This window comes from Anas acuta, chromosome 13, assembly GCF_963932015.1.
Source record: "Anas acuta chromosome 13, bAnaAcu1.1, whole genome shotgun sequence".
Taxonomy (NCBI): domain Eukaryota; kingdom Metazoa; phylum Chordata; class Aves; order Anseriformes; family Anatidae; genus Anas; species Anas acuta.
Genome location: NC_088991.1, coordinates 12,714,342 through 12,730,896, shown reverse-complemented (window position 1 = coordinate 12,730,896; position 16,555 = coordinate 12,714,342). Strand labels below are relative to the sequence as shown.

Sequence of the window (16,555 nt, the reverse complement as noted above, 5' to 3'; positions counted from 1 at the left end):
TCCTAAAGAGAACAGAATAATTGGGTGCTTTGCAAAGATGGAACTTGCTCATGCACTCGTATACACATACAGAGGGATCCCCCAGCTCTGCTACAGGTGAGGAAGGCAAACCTCATATTCATAAACGTGCTGATTTTCTTACCTTCAAAGAGAGAGAAAGCACCTAGCTGGGTCCCCAGCCCTTGAGAATTTGTTTTCTGTTGCTCTTCTGGGAGGCTTAGATGGTACAAGATCATGAAAATAGCTCCTAGAAGCCTGTAAAGGAAGTCTAGAGCAGAAACCACATCAAAGTAGCCCTGGTAAAGGGGCCCTGTGTACAGCAGCAGGGTTTCTCCACAGAGCAGTCGATGGGCACCAGGTATTAGTCTTCAGCATTTCTTGCCAAAGCTCTTCTGGACTCTTTTTGGACCTTTTTCAGCCTGCCTGCTTCGCCACCACCTTTGGAGCTCTCTCATTAGCTACTTAACTAACTTCTCTCTCCTTCCCAAAGACTGTTCCTTCTCAGGTACAAGCTGTTGCCCACCACAGCCCAGTTGTGGCTCTGATGATTATTGGAGAATGAATACCACAACTTTGCAGCACAGCCTCCCTGCTGCTCCCAACCTCTCCATGCATCAGAGCCAGCAACAGCACTGTTTTCTCCTGGTTCATTGCTAGATGCTGACCCCATAGCAGTTGGAATGCAGGAATATTTCACAACCTCCTGTCACAGATTCTGATCCCATAGTCCTTTTTATAAACCCTCACACAATTACTACCTTTTCTGAGTCGGCTCCAGAACATTCGATCCTAACTTCCCTAAGAAAATGATTCCTGAGGTTGAACCTTTCAATCTGAATCTCCCAAAAGCTTAGGATCATGGAACAGTTGGTGTTACTTCCCACCCGACAAAGTGCTCTCCACAGCTCCATGTAAAAGGCTGAAATCTCATTTTCCAGGTCAAAAAAAAAAAAAAAAAAAAAAAAAAAAACCTCCAAACAAACTAACAAAACACATTAAAAACAGAAAATTGCATTTTATTTGCAATACAGTGTTGATTTGTCACAAAAACATCAATATAAAACATACAGCAAGGTATGCAGCTTGGGCATCAAGCCATCATCCACACTCCTTCAATGTCCAGAAACAGTGACAAAGCCCTGAGAGGAAGGGACAGCTAGAAACCCTGTTGCATTGTTCCCAAGGAACATTATCACAGTGAGAGAGACATTCTTCAGCACACAAAATGTATGCATTCATTCCATAGATCTTTTCTTCCCTTTATTGGGAGTTCACTTCTATTTGGGAGCACAGACTTACACTTCTACCTAGGAACTGGGGGGTTACGTTAAAAGAACGTAACTTTTCAGTAATCTCATGATTTCAGCAAATTTTGGACTACTGGTATTACAAGGCAATTCTAACCTTCACTTAGGGTAAAGTTCTGCTTCTCTTGGCTCTACTGGAAGACTAATAACACTGTCCGAACCTTTTAAATGCTCTCTGGTCTCCTTTGCAAGGAAAAAACACAGCCTGAATGAAACATGCAGAGAACAATAAAAAAAGCCTTGATGAGCGTAGAGAGAGCAGACACAGCAGAAATCAAAAGTTACTATTTCAGTCTGCAGAGCCTAATTACGGATTATTGGAAACAAAGAATTTTTGAGTTATAGACATGATGGGAATGGAGCATGATGACACCAAAAAAAAAAAAAAGACTATTTGTAGATCCCAGGGGAAATAATGACGAAGAAGCCTGCTTTTCACCATGTCATAGCCTTACTTCCAGTGATGAAAGTTTTTTGCCACTCAGCATTAAGATGCATAGATGAAATGAACACATGCTGTAGAAAATATCAAATTCTGAGCAGCCTCACAGCATTGAGCAAGGCTTAGAGAAAAATTATTCATTTTCCCTAAGCTACAGAGCCAAGCAGCAGCACACCTCTGCAGCTCACCTCCAACTGTGGAGCACTATGGAAGGCAAAACACAGCAGAAGGTAGCAACTACACACTGCCTGTAGCACACAGGTGCATTCAAGCACAGCACCTCGTCTTAAATTTCACATGGCTGGGGAGCACCAGAATGTGTTTTTCTTCTCCTCCACACCAGTATGCACAGTCCAGCTGGGTACTGGTTGGATGCAGTTAAGCATGCCCAGTCCATCAGCCTGGGGAGGCTGCAGAGCATTTTTCTGCCCTCTTAACCAAGCTGTCTGGGGAGGTGTGTTCCTCCTCAAACATAAATCTCTAAAAATAAATAGTATGGCTTGCTTTCATCTGAGGGTTGAACTTTGAAGGGCAGAGGGTTAATTTTGTTGTTGTTGTTTTGCATTGTCACTTTCTAATGGTTAAAGAAAAAACACACGTTAAAAATTTGTCATCCAAATGTCCGTCTCATTCACGAAAGTATGTGAAAGCAGACACAGTAGGAATCTCATGTTCCTTTTCCTTTTTGGGATCTACAACATGGCTGTATCTTTCACCTCGGTGACATTCCAGATAGGGACCCCAGTTTGCAGTAGGCCTGCAGCAGCTCACAATACGCTGGAAAACAAAAAACAAGAGACACTTAATGTCCTACCTTAGTCTGTACTATTCTTAAAATTCAATAAAGCTGTAATTCTAAATATGCCCTGCAACTCAACAAATAGCAGACAAATTATCTTTTTTTTTTTTTTAAAAAAAAAAAGCATTTTTCTGCCCTCTTAACCAAGCTGTCTGGGGAGGTGTGTTCCTCCTCAAACATTTTTTTTTTTTAAAAAAAAAAAAAGCATTCCAAATGTCTTTTTGTTCAGTGGCTTCAGCCACAGATATCATATAAGCAAGGAAAGATGTGAAAATGGGACTCCCTGGCAAAGCTTGGTAAGAAGAGCATATCTCAGTTCCTACATTTGTTCATTTCAGTGAGGAATAGGAAGTAAAACTCCAGGAAAATGGAATAACACTAGAAGCCATTAAAAACACTGTTGAATGCTTGGGCACACTCCTAGAGAATTAAATTTTATCTTCACAGCAGATCACAGTAGCGTACATTTGACTCCAATTAAACTACCAAAGATGAGCTTTCATCTAAAAATGCAGTTGATGACACCTTGAGGAACATGCTCCTGAAAAGAGGGCACAGACATTCCTTAAAATTCCAAGGAAAGTGAGATTTGATACTCTGACAGATTTTTTGTGCCCTTACCTGACATATGTTTCCTTCAGCTTTACATATTTTTACAACAGCAACAATGGGAATCCAGATGACACAGAAGATAATCATACACCAGCCAACAGCAGTTCCCCAGGCTGGATATAAAACTGAGCCATAAGTGGGAGTTGAAAATGTGACCAAGGACCAAACCAAAATTGCCTATTAAAATGAGAGAGAGAGAGGAGTTTCACGTAATTAACTTGCACTGTATTTCCAAGCTAGTTAAAAAAAGGACTATCTACAACTACTGCACAGTTCTCTTTTACTTTTTGGACATGTGATTTGTTCATGCAGCCCAACACTTCAATTACATCTACATTTAAACAGAATGAGATTTCTGAGTTCTGTTGCAATGTTATGCTGGAGAATATATGTGTCTAAAAATCTCTTGGATTTGTGATATTAATAAATTCTGTAAGACAAACATAATCCAGCCATCTACAACTACAATTAGAAATGCAGGAGTAATGAAAAACTGAGATGCATGTGACAGCACAGACAAAAATCTTAGACAGGGGAACAGCTGGACATCCAAAGAGTAAATCCATGCCTGGGATCTGTCCAGAACACGAAATTTCTCTCAAACTGGAGAGTCTAGGTTTTCAATTCATCATTGCAGACTGAGAGAATATGAAGTCAGCTGCTAGGACAGACAATCTGGTTGCTCAGTATTACTCCTTGAAATGTGGATTCATCTCACTAGCTACTGATCTGAAGGTCTAGTTTCTCCTGGAAAGGACACAGAGAGGAGTGATATGTATAGGAAATCACAGGTAGCATATAGGTTGGTCTACTGACTCCATCATACCTTATCTCTACATACGGTGCCCAGACATTCATCTCATATCTGCATGGAAACTCATTCTATATCAAATTAATAAATTCTGTCACACTAACGTAATCCAGTCATCTGCACTCACCACTAACAGCACAGGAGTAAGGAAAAACCAGCACATTCTCCACCACATCCAAAAGAAACAGCTCTTCTTTCCAATCATCATCTCAATGTCTTCGATAAATCTGTTTCCTCCTGTTGAAAAACAATTAAATGGTGTATTGTAAAGCTGGTATGTATCTTGCAGGTGTGTTTACTTAAAAATAATAGAGGAAAGGTCTCCAGTTCTGTGATAACAAGATGAAAGACTTTAACCGTTAAGAAGTTATAAATATTTTATTGCAGAATAAACATTTAATATAGATTGTGCCTGTGATTGTATAATCCAATCATGTCTTTTCAATGCAAAAATATTTACCATAAATGTAGACAATGCCTATTATCTCCAGGACAGCAGCAATAAGTATTCCCCATCCAGCACAGAAATGATCTATTAAGTTAACCCAGTAAATTCCTGCCTGTAGAACAAACAAGAAAGAGACAAAAATTTACCTGGTACCCATAATTTCTTTATGCAAATAAAATAAGTTGTGCCATTCAAATCTTTTTAACTAGTTACCAGTCCAAGTTTCTTAAATTCCTGATTCTTTGGGTTAAGTACACATCTGTGAACATTATTTTATTTAAATTTCTCTATGTAAAATTGAAAAGCACATCTGATGAAATACCATAGATCTGCATATTAACAAGATATGCGTACATGTAAAGTATATATAAACAGCTGATATCAAGATTCAAATTTGGAACTTGACAGTATCAAAGCATCAGCTTCACAGGAATACAAGAAAGAATATAAGATTAAATGTTAGCAAATATTGCTTCACCAGCTTGAATATTGAGCAACAGGAATAGCTATGCCAGTTAATAACTCTGATAGGTTTGTATTTTCCTACACACACAAGTGTCCCAAATTGGTTAAACACAGCTTTAAATACCTGAATACAGTAGTAGGATCACAAAGCAGGGAACAAGCTTTATAACAATTCACACTCCTTAATATTAAGTCCTTTGCAAATTTCTGTCTCATTTTATAACCTGTTTTTTGCTTGACTACACAACTGCTTATTCACCACAACCATCTTCATTACATTCTCAGACTAATTGCATGCATGAATCTGTATTTCTAATGTAAACATTGCAATGAACTTTACATCCTTAAGAGCAACTGCCTCAAGAAAAAGTAGAGTGCACAGAAAATTCCATATTTTTCAGAAGTAATTGTGAGCTAGTTGTTTTTTATGACTTGAGCAGGCTATTCCTCAAATGCTGTCCCGTCTGTTAGTCGGTTATAAACACAAAGATCCCATCCACATCTAGCAACAGTTCCCACAGTGCTGCAGATATACTGTATATATATGCTTGAGATTACACAGATAATCTCCTAAACTGAAGAGCAAAAAGTCAGGTTGATGCCACACAGGCTATCTATAGGCCTTCTATTTAAAAGCATATCTCAGTTTAGTAATCACAGAAAGCCTTAGGTTCTTCAGGGGTTCCCCATGAGAATTTCCGCTTTGAATGTCCAGCACATTTACAAAATTCATGATTCTCTCAGATCCATACAAATAGGAGCACTCAAGGAAGCCCTTGTCACACTGTGAAGGGACGATTTGACTTATCACTTGCAGCATAACTAAAGCCATTGCCAAAGAAAGTTTAATGCCTCACCTGAGTAACACAGATAAGACCAAGAAAGAAGAGCAATATGCACACACCCAGGGTTATAGGGATTCTCAACTTTTTCATCATTTGGGGGTATATATCTTGTATGGTGGTTGTAAGTGTTTCTGCAAGGGAAGGATAAGTGTGGGTTTTGAACAGAAGCAGCGCAATTACAAAATGACTTTTCATTTGAAAAGCAATGGGTTATTTAGAGCTTCACTCACCTATGGTGGCAAATTGAGAGTCAAGGCCCAAGAGCAGAAGCATGAAGAAAAATAAAAAGGACCAAAGAGGAGAAACTGGTAACTTGGAGAGAGCCTCTGGGTAGGCTACAAATGCCAGATCAAAACCTGCAAAGAAGTGGAATGAAGGATGTTATTGTTATGCCTTGGTCGAAGTAGGTCCCTGTACTGACAGTGTAATGATCAACCTACCTGAATCTACCACCTCTGAGACAGGTCTCTCCGACACAAATGCCATATGTCCCAAGACGGAGAAAATTGCAAACCCAGCAAACACACTGGTGAGGCAGTTTGTTACACAAACAAAAATAGCATCCGAGTAGCAGTTGTTGTGGAACTTATTGTATGAAGACAAAGCAACAAGCCCACCCCATGCCACAGACAGGGAGTAGAATATCTGAGTGGCTGCATCTTTCCAAACCTACCAGAAACAAGAACATGAGAGTTACTGTACTACTTATAAAACATATCACAAATATTCAAGCATTCCCTCCGTGGAAGCTCCAGCATTTTGCTACACTTAGTCAAAGTATCTAATTTTATTTCATATGAATTTCAGAGTAGGTGGGATATAACTTGCTGGTGACCCTGCAGTCTCCAGCAAAAATAATATCATCTGTGATCTCAGGAAGGTCACATCCCAAGTATGTTGCCAAATATATAAGCCTTGTTGGATTAACCGTGAAGAAGAGATTCAATTCATTCACATATGTAGGTTGTTGAGATAGGAGCCTTGTTACACTGCCAATGAATAAGGAAAATCAGGACAGGGTATCAGAAATGAGAGTTTCCATGTGCTCACCCACTTGTGTTCCTCACACCATGACCCAGACAGACCATTTCTGTGAGAAACTGTGCCTCTGCTGCAGCCCTGCAGCTAGTGCCAAATGCTTTCAAAAAATACCACAAGTTAAGTGCACTGAATATTTGCTTTTCTTCAAACAGATCTAATGCTGTCCTAAACTAGAACAGAAAAAAATCCAGTCTCCATTTGCATGAAGTGCCTTTCCCTGTCCATCTAATTTTTTGAGCTAATTTGCTGTGCAAGGCACAGCACGAATTTCCAGCTCAGGTGGTCCTTCATTTTTCTGATAAAGACCCTTGAAATCTTTAGCAACATGGGCTGACAAGTAAGCAGTGCTCACTCCCACAGAAAGAACTTTCTCAGCAGGCTTTGCTAGGATGAAACCCATGCCTCCAGAGAACTACTTGGAGGCAATATGGTAGAAATTGCTACTCTCTGGTGTGGTAGGGAGGGAGCAAAGAGTAGCTACTTTTTAGATCAAGTGTAGCTGGAACGGGAACTTGAACTTCTTATAGAGCTGGAAAAATCAGAACCCTGCTGTGGATAAGGAACCAGGGCAGGAAGTGAAGAATCATTTGGCTGGATTAAAAAAATAAAATAAATAAATAAATTGCTCCATAAATGACAAGCCCATATAACCACAGAAGTTTGTCATGCCTCCAGACCTCACACTATGTCTCACCTCTGCCTCCATCAGCTTGGTGATGTTGGACTGTTTCCCAATGTAGTATTCAATGCCATCCAGAGCACCCTCCAGGGTGGCACCTCGTACCAGTAAGATGAGCAGGATGACATAGGGGAAGAGTGCAGTAAAGTAGACAACCTACAGAAAGAAGGGTGGGGAGGCACATTAGCGGTGAGGGGATACACAGCCCTCTGTGCATGAGGAATAATGAGCGTTTAGGCTAAGAGCTACTGGTACAAACAAAGAACAGATCATTAGGGAAGTGAGGCCGAAGGTGAACACACATGTCAAACACTAATCATCTGGCTTAGCCAGTTCTGGAACTTCATTCCAGCAGAAAGCCCAAGCCACATATCCACTTCTCAGATACCACTTGATCAGTTTCAGAAATGTTTTCTGACATGATTTACTGCAGTAGCAAGGCCTGAACTCAACTACCCCAGCTGCCTCTTGCTAGGCAGTGTTTCTAGCAAATGAGAGCTTGGAAACAGTCTAAATTAGGTTATCAGGATGGAATTATCTCCTGTTGAGACTGAAAAAGAAAACCATGCTGGAAGCTTTTCTTTTTACTGGAAACAAAGATTTTAAGCTCTCCCAGATACCGATCTTTTTTGTTGTTTGTCTATTCAACTTCTAGCGTGATGGGATCCAGGCCAGCAGCAGGGCCCAGCAGTGCTATTAAGATGCAGGTTATGTTCAACAATACTATTGTTTCTCTAATCTTGGTTTCAGCATTACACAGCCAGATAATTGACACAATATTTCTGATTACATCAAGCCATAGCACTACACCATCATATGATGGGTCGTCATTTTTGAAGTCCTCCTTCACATATATTTGCCCAGAATGACAAATTCTCTCCACAATTTATCTTTTCCCAATTCCTTCCCAACTAGATTGTTCTGATTCTTAACTTATTTCTCAAAGAGTCTTACCTTAATACAACAACAGAACTGACAGTTAGAAGAGCCATTTGCTGAGAACCCAAGGAATGTGAGTGTAAGAAGAGCATTGTGCCAGAAAAAAAAACAAGACTGGGTAAACACAGGTATTCCAGAGGTAATCCAGTACCAAGAGCAAGGGTAGAAAGCTTGGAATAGAAAAGGAGAACAGAGGGAGATATTAGAATGAACAACAGCAAACAGGTAGTGAGGAATCACAGCAGACAGGAAAAAAATGAAATTCAGCCTTCCTGAAATCTGGAGAACTCACTCACCTACTCCCAGGAAAACCCAGGCAGCCAGGGGAGCTCAGCAGAACTAGAGTTTGAAAACTGACATTTGTGGGGACCTGACCCCTAAAGTCTGCTTGAAATCTTGAATATAAACAAGATTTCACAACCAAGTAGGAAACTGTACCTGCATATCTGTTTGCAGGACTTGACCTGTATTGTCCAAACATCTTAGCTAGTCTGTAGGTGCAAATTATTGGGTGTTACCAGGGCAGGCGGGTGTGTGCAGTCACATGCACATATCCATCACAACAGGCCAAGCAACTGCCAGAACTCAGCCTGGATCGTTTGCGTGACAGCACGAACTCTGAATACATGGCCCTGGTGGAACCAGGAGAGCACTGCTTTAAGTAACTGCTGTGCAATCAGCACCTTACTCATATTTTATGTAACAGTTATGAAGCCAAGGAGCAGCAACAACTTCTAATTCAGAGACCAACAGAGGGTAGTGGGTTAGGATTGCATCCTGCCTTGTGCTAGCCTCCCTCGTGTCCAACTGACACTAGAAGTGCTGCTGGGCAGGATCAGGCAAGAAGTCTGCTGTCTGCTTTCCCTAAATTACCTTTCCAGAAGATTTTATTCCTTTAAACAATGCAGCTGCAACAATCATCCAAGATAGGAGGAGGCAGAGGGCCAGGTACCACACGATGTTACCAGTCTCGTCCAGCCCACTTGAGCGCTGAAGAGCCACTTTACTGAAAGCACAAAATACTGCAATGAGAACAGAGTGACAGCAGAACACACTCCCCTTTGGCCCCTTCCTAAAGGAAAATGTGCTGCTTTCTGCATATATTACAAGACCCTGCAGACATTTTCATGAGTGTGCAGCTGTAACTGCATGGAGTTGAAAAATAAAATATTCAACTGCATGTTTTTCACTTTTAATTTCCGCCAGCCCTCAGTTCTCCATATGTCTTCCATCACGACTACCACAGCCTTTCAAGTTAACTATAAAATTCTATTGGCAGAAGAAGAGCCTGTGAGAAGAATCAGTTCCCAGACAAATAAAAATCATGTGGCTAAAGAAATGGAGATTTCACATTAGGCCCAGGTTGTTAAGGTGAATATATTTTACACAATAATTCCTTAAGAACAATATATATATATACACACACACACACACACACACACATATATATATATATTAGGACTCAAGAGAAGTGGAATTCTTTAGCTGGATTATTTTTCTGTTTGCTACAGGTTGACTCTTTTGCTTCCATATATGTAATTTTGAGTGCCCAGCCTCACCAATGAGAATTTAAATTCTGTCTGCACAGATTTACATGCCCACACTCCTTGACTAGTTTATGTCTTACTTACTTCCAGTACTGCTCACTAGGAAATTGCACTGGTTTATAGTTTATGGTGTCATTGATACACGTGAGATTTTTGCTTGTGATGAATGAGTAGTTTGCATGAATGATTTCTCCATCTAAGGTTGCATTGCAGTCACTTACTAAAAGGAAAAATGAAAAAGGGACTATTAACAGGCAGTGGTAAAAAAAAAATGCCAGCCTACTATACTAAGTATGCTTTCTCCAGTTATAGCTTCAGTTTTTCTACTAAAGTAACAACATTTAGAAATAAATTTGAACTACTACTTGCAGCTGTGACTTCATTACTCTGAATGTAAATCTAAACACCAGAAACCTGGTGTGCTCAGCTCCCTCTTTCACTTTTTGTAGAGTACTTGCAAAAGGCTGAACTGAAGATAGTTAAGATCTGAGCCTTAGTTATACTATGAAAACCTTTGTCCCAAACCAAAAGGCTTACATGCTGTTTATCCTCTAGCAGCTTGACATTATTATAGTAGATAACTTCTAAAGAACTTTAAACATTTTCACTACTGTCATTGTTTTTTGTTGTGATTATTTTTGTTTTGTTGTTTGTCAGTCTGCTTTGGGGAGGGAGGGGGTGCTAGAACATAAAACAAACATGATCTGCTCTCAGTATTGAAGAGCAGCACTGTATCAGCATTTAGTGTGACAGTCTGATTGAAGAACACTTGAGAACAACACCTTCAGTTGTGTTTTGTATTGCTCCAGCACTTTGAAATTTTAGATTAAAACATGTTTGTTCTACTCATAAGCAGGAATCAATTTTTTTTTTGTTAAATAAAACATCTTAACTTCATTTTATGAAACCTGTGAATCTTTTGAGATGTTAGTAAATATGCAGTTAAGAGAGTTACAATTAGATTAGCATTTTAAACAATATAATCCATCATGATCCTGTCCCTGTTATTTTCATAATCTCAGAGGTTACATGGCAATACATTTCCAACTGGGCTAATAATTAATAATTATCTCACCAACTTCACCTTTTGCCTTAAACTGGTCTAACACGGAAATTGGTGAGGTAAATGTTTGGCACTACATGGACTGCCAAATATCAAAAACAATAGCATGGAGATATGCTCTAAACATAGAATAAATTGCAAAACCGATGCCTTGTTAGTGCTTGGGATTACCATAGCCACAGGAGAGGCATGAAAGTATCCCCAATAAAAGAATAAAAAAGTATAAGAAAAAGTAAGAATAAGAAAAGTAAGAATACTTTTGTTTCATGTAAGGGAGGTATTTACTTTGCCATGAAGCCCAATGAAATGGGAAAGCAGTATTTCTTCTAGTATGTACAATCCCCAGAAACATTAGTGGTTAAAAGAGGGAAAAAAAGGCAACTAGCAAGGAAAGTCCACCCCAGCTCTCTGTAGATTTCCTAAGTACCCAAAGCTGGTAAAAGGGAAGCAGAAAGCATCAGGCTTGTGTGTTTAGAGACAAAATCCAGGAACAACTGTTTCAAGCCATCTTGCTCCTGTAATTTCTCCCAGAAAATAGCACGAAGCACAATTTTTCAAAAGAGTAATATTAAGATATATTTGTTAAGTTGCGTACTTAGGCGTGTTTTGCTGCAGAACTCATCTGCCCATGAAAAGCAATCTGACCATGGTAGCACTTTTTGAAATGAGGCAAATAAGTAGTAGAGTGCATAAGCAATGATAACATTGTAGTAGATCGCCACAAACGTTGAGATGATGACCATCGTGACGCCCACTCCTAAGAAAAAGAAAAAACATTTGTCTTAATTACTCTAAACTTGGGTTGAAAAATTGAACAGCCTTCAGCTGGATTTTTAAAAGTTACTTGGGAAAAAAATTACTTTTAATAATTGCGAACCATGAAGAGGTAAAACCATAAAATGAGAGGTATGACCAACTCAGAGGTGGTTTTCAAACAGAGTTTGAATGAGACACATAGAAAAACTGGAACAGTTGTTAAGTCCAAGTCCAAAGGAGAAATTCAATATTTTTGTTCTCTCCCAGTTCAGTGGGAAGCTTTGATTGCTTAGTGCTTAGTAAAATAAACTATACAAAAACTAGGACTGATCAAGATATTTTATAGATCTTTGTGTAATGATTAATTTTGCCAGTGAATGAGAAACAACACAGCTATCTCTGCCAATAATACTGTTATCCTCCTTTGTTAAAATTAACATTGTCCTGAAAGTTTGGGACAATCTGCTAAACAGGTCTCAATTGTTTTAGAGTGTATATTTAAATTTATATCTTCACAGATACGTAAAGCATTAGCTATGTCTATAGACTTTTTCTTTGAAGATAAGTCACTATTCTTCTTGAAAATGGTCGTTTGTGCTGCAGAATGGAGACTGGCAAAAGGAATAAGTATTTAGCCAACCAGCTAGATTATAATACCTTTTGTTTCTGTAGAGAAGGTGGCAGGTAAATTTCTTATTTTATCAGAAAAAAACTTCCTTGTTCCTACATTAATTTCCCTGACAGATAAAGAGGACAAACAAGACCAATTACATAGTCCTTTACACCCATCAGTTCAAGTCTGGGATGAATATAATTGAGCAAAGCATGCAGTCAGTTGCTTCCAAACGCGTGCCTTCATATCAAATTCAAACTCTCACCGAGATATGCAAACTACTACTACAGAATAACATTTCTCTTATCACAAGAGGCACCTCACCTAATAAAGCTGAGGTCTAACCTATTTTTATCATAATAACAGATGAATCCCAATGCAGTGACGTGGATGAATGCACAAACAGTGGTGCATAAAACAATCAACCCTGTTTTCCTGTACCAGCTCCAGTAGCCAAACACAGAATTAGCAAATCAGCATGAAATTGCCTTGCAAGGTATTTAGGAACAGCAGTAAGTTAAGTTCCGAAAAATGATTTGCAATCTCTTACATACAGGGCTAAGTATTTTACTGGGGTTTTCCCTCACACAGCAAGCTCTGTAACTTTCCTCTCTCTGGACAGCTGCAGATAGCCTGACAGGCTGCATGACACCAAGGCAATCACAGATAAAGCCTTTCATAATTAACAACTTCATGGAAAATCATTAACCCACATTTATTTATTAATTCACTAGTAAGAAAGATATATATATCCGAGAATGTAACACTAACCTTGTAATGGTAGGAATATTCTCCACACACACACACACAAAAAAAAAAAAAAAAAGACTCTTATAGTTAATAGATGTGGATTAATAATCATTAATCCGTGATTATTAATCATTAATTAGTCCATGGAATTGTTTATTAATAAAATGAGAAATAACTATAAGAAATTTTAACAATACCAACCTTGAAACAATGGTAATATTCTCCAGACAGAAATTGGCCCTAGACTGGCAAACTGCCCCAGGGAACATTCCATGAAAAATAAAGGCAAGCCAGCTAATGCCAACATCAGCGTATATGGGATTAGAAAAGCACCTGAAGGAAGAACAGAAAAAAACCACACACGTTAAACAATGAATATTTCAGTAGTCATCACAGTTGTAGTACATTTTATACTCCCACTTTTCCCTACTCCCTGCCTCAAATAAACCCACCGATTTTGTCTGTTTTGTTTTTTGAAGAATATAGATTTATGAACTCTTCTGTAAGACTAAATAGTACCTATGATGAAGGGACACATTACCAGAAGAACAAATGATTTGCATGGTATTATTTATCTTATAGAATTAAAAGCAGTTTACAGGAACTATTGAAGACCCTGTTCTCATAGAAACAGGAGCACTGCTCAGCTGTAGGCTCCATTGGCTTTGTGAGCTTTCTATTTCATCTTCTGGCTTTTAACTTAAAGAGGAACAGAATCATCTCTTCATGTACTTAACTGTGAGTTGCAGCTGCACTGTTAGAGTAGCTACTGGATGTCAAAGCATGAAAATTATTTTATACGGTTGGCTGACTCCTGTGTCAAACAGGATCTCAGCATGGCTTTTGTGTGAGTCCATCTTAAAGTGCACATTAACCTGATATCAATGAGAACCCTGTTCCGTGAAAGGGATTGGCACTGCTTTTGTGTGTGTGCAAAAGATAGGGAAAGTGAGAGTTCAGCTTTCCTAAACATGACCTGATATCCACACATGTGAGTGAACTGAAATTCATCCTCTTTACTATCAAACATAAAAGCAATCAAGGACTCAGTACTACAAGGAATTGCAAATACCTGCTGTAACTAAGGATGTAAATGCCCCCTCTGAATTAGCTGGGGCAAAGAAGGATACAAGAAATAGCACAGATATGCTCCAAATGCTAAGCTTTCTGCTGCAGCAGATACAACGCCACACAGTAGATGGGATAATGTAATGGCTTGTTTTGTTTTCACAATTTTCTTCAACAACTGTAACTAACAACTGGGCCAATAACTCAAACCGACAAAGTTTCTGTACCAAGAATCCCATCTTGTGTTTCACATGCAGCTGAAAACACTGTGTTGCATTCAGAAACCAGAATTGACTTAAAATGACTGTTAGGCAGAGTAAATAAATATATACAGGTAAGTTTTCTACAGTTACTTGGCATTTACATTCTCTTTAATTAAGGGCGATTGCCTGGCAGGTAGATAAAGCCCTGGGATCGTAGGTGGGGAATGCAGAGCCTCCATTTAGCTTTGCCACTAGTTTTTATCATGTTAGCAGGTAAAGGTTCTCTCTGCCTCATATTTCTCAAGGATCTGATGGGGATAGTTATCAAGCTCGGATTAACTATTCCAGCTTAGTTTGCGTGCTGGACACAACAAAGGTTGAGAGAGAATTCAATTGCTCTCCACAGACATATCAGAAGGTTAACACTGAGGAGGGAGAATGGCTATTTAGGTTAACAGAGGATATTGACACATTGACGGAAAGGTGCAAGCCTGTCACAAGTAAATCATTAGAGCTCTGGAATACTCAGATGGAAGTTTGCAGTTAAAACTAAATATTTCCCTCCTCAGGTGGTACCCAAAGAACACGGAGATGCTTCTTCCTCCTCTTGCTTTTCCTATCAGTGGGCATTATGCCATTTCCCAAGGAGATGCTCACATCCAGCTTTGACAAAACACACCCAGCCTCAGGGCTTGCCTTCATCGCTCTCAGAGATAGCAAGGAGTGCCCACCCAAAATGGCCATTCAATACAGTTACCTCCACCATTCTGGTAGGTGAGATAGGGAAAACGCCAGACGTTGCCCAGGCCCACAGCATAGCCCACCATGGAGAGCAGGTAGTCAGCTTTGTTCGACCAGTTGCCACGTTCCAAGTTCTCATCGCTGTCACTGGCATGGGCATCTTTTTCACTTGACAAACTGAAGTCCTTGGAAGAGAAGAAGAAGGATGACTCAGGATCACTCACCCCTGATGTGAGCAGGGCTGTCATATCCTCACTTATCTGTCTGCCGCAGCACCTGGGCATCACTGAGCAGGGCAGCTACATAGGGAAGGCAGAGCCAGGCAGGTTGCCAGTCCAACTGGTCCCTGGCCAGACAGCATTAGAGAGTGTTGTCCCAGAGAGCCCAAAGAATCTTCAGGGACAGTCTCTCCCTACTCCTACCTCAGCCCCTGTGGGGGCACCACCTCCAGGGGACACCCCCCCTACTGTGCCCCAGTATATGCTGAGGTGCACCCCTACCTGTACAGGTGTTGACCCCAGCTCATCCCCCTTTACTTACATGTCTGAGTCCCCTTATATTCTTGTACCTGCCTGAAGATGCTCTAATGCCTGTCAAGATGCAACCATACCTCACCTGTCCAGCACTTCCATAGCTGCCCAGGTACACATACCCTTCCAGCCCAAGTGCCCCACACCCACATGGGATACCTTCGTACTCTGCCAGCTTAGGTTCACCCGTACCTGTCCTCCCACACCTGCCCAGGTGCTCTCATACCTGCCCAGATGTTTCTGTATCTCACCTGCCCTTCTGCTTTCATACCTGCTCGAATTCCCCCACCTGCCCTGTGCCTCCCCCATCCCCACCTTCTTCTTCTTCCCGCAAGAGAGGAAGCCCGGCAGGTTGAGCATCCCCATCGCTGCCGCTGCCGCTGACCGCTCCGCTCTGCCCGCGCCGCCTGGCTCCCGGCCCTTTATCGGAGCCGCCTCCCGCCCGCCGCCCGCCCCCCTGCCGGGAACCGCGGCCTCGGGGCTGCCCCGCGGTCCGGGCGGGGCCACCGGCGAAGCGGCGCCTCCCGCTCCTGGGGCGCTGCTCAAGGCATCCCCTCGCCACCCGCCGCAGTCCGTGCCCACTTCCCCTCCGCACACCAACCGCGCGCCCACATCCTCGGGAACACCCACCTGCCTAAGCCTGCCCCAGTCTCCTGCCCACTTCCCCTCCTAACTACCCCCTGCCCTTCCCAGCCTTGCCCCAGACCCACTTCCCTCATCGCACACCTTCTTTCCTTCTCTGCCCGTATCTTGCTTCCACCTACAGAGCTGCCAACTCCCCCCGACACACACATGCCTAAGTGCTGCACACCTGCCAGAACAAGCGACCCCATGCTCATCCCCTGCCTCTCACTGCAGGGCTGCTGCCCAGCCACCTCACCTATGTTCATGCCATA

The 16,555-nt window shown here is 41.1% G+C and overlaps 1 protein-coding gene across 1 annotated transcript; it reads right to left on the bottom strand.

The window, feature by feature from the left end:
• Positions 1–1,000: 1,000 nt before the first annotated feature.
• Positions 1,001–16,129, bottom strand: SLC6A14 (solute carrier family 6 member 14). The gene is made up of 14 exons (XM_068697088.1): positions 15,975–16,129; positions 15,146–15,314; positions 13,319–13,450; positions 11,594–11,755; positions 10,020–10,155; positions 9,262–9,394; positions 7,465–7,605; positions 6,170–6,398; positions 5,960–6,085; positions 5,742–5,860; positions 4,432–4,531; positions 4,099–4,208; positions 3,170–3,337; positions 1,001–2,526 (listed from the first exon to the last, which is right to left on the bottom strand). Exons 1-14 carry the CDS (start codon positions 16,023–16,025, stop codon positions 2,377–2,379), a joined length of 1,926 nt encoding a protein of 641 aa, XP_068553189.1. The 5' UTR covers positions 16,026–16,129; the 3' UTR covers positions 1,001–2,376.
• Positions 16,130–16,555: the final 426 nt, after the last annotated feature.

What these genes read in the sequence shown, in the direction of transcription:
- SLC6A14 (XM_068697088.1), bottom strand. Translation starts at nt 16,025, where the DNA reads ATGGGGATGCTCAACCTGCCGGGCTTCCTCTCTTGCGGGAAGAAGAAG. An exon ending in AATATTACCATTGTTTCAAG is followed by an intron (nt 11,756 to 13,318) that starts GTTGGTATTGTT and finishes TCTTTTTCTTAG; the next exon opens with GAGTGGGCGTCACGATGGTC. An exon ending in CTGCAGCAAAACACGCCTAA is followed by an intron (nt 10,156 to 11,593) that starts GTACGCAACTTA and finishes TTTTCCTTTTAG; the next exon opens with TAAGTGACTGCAATGCAACC.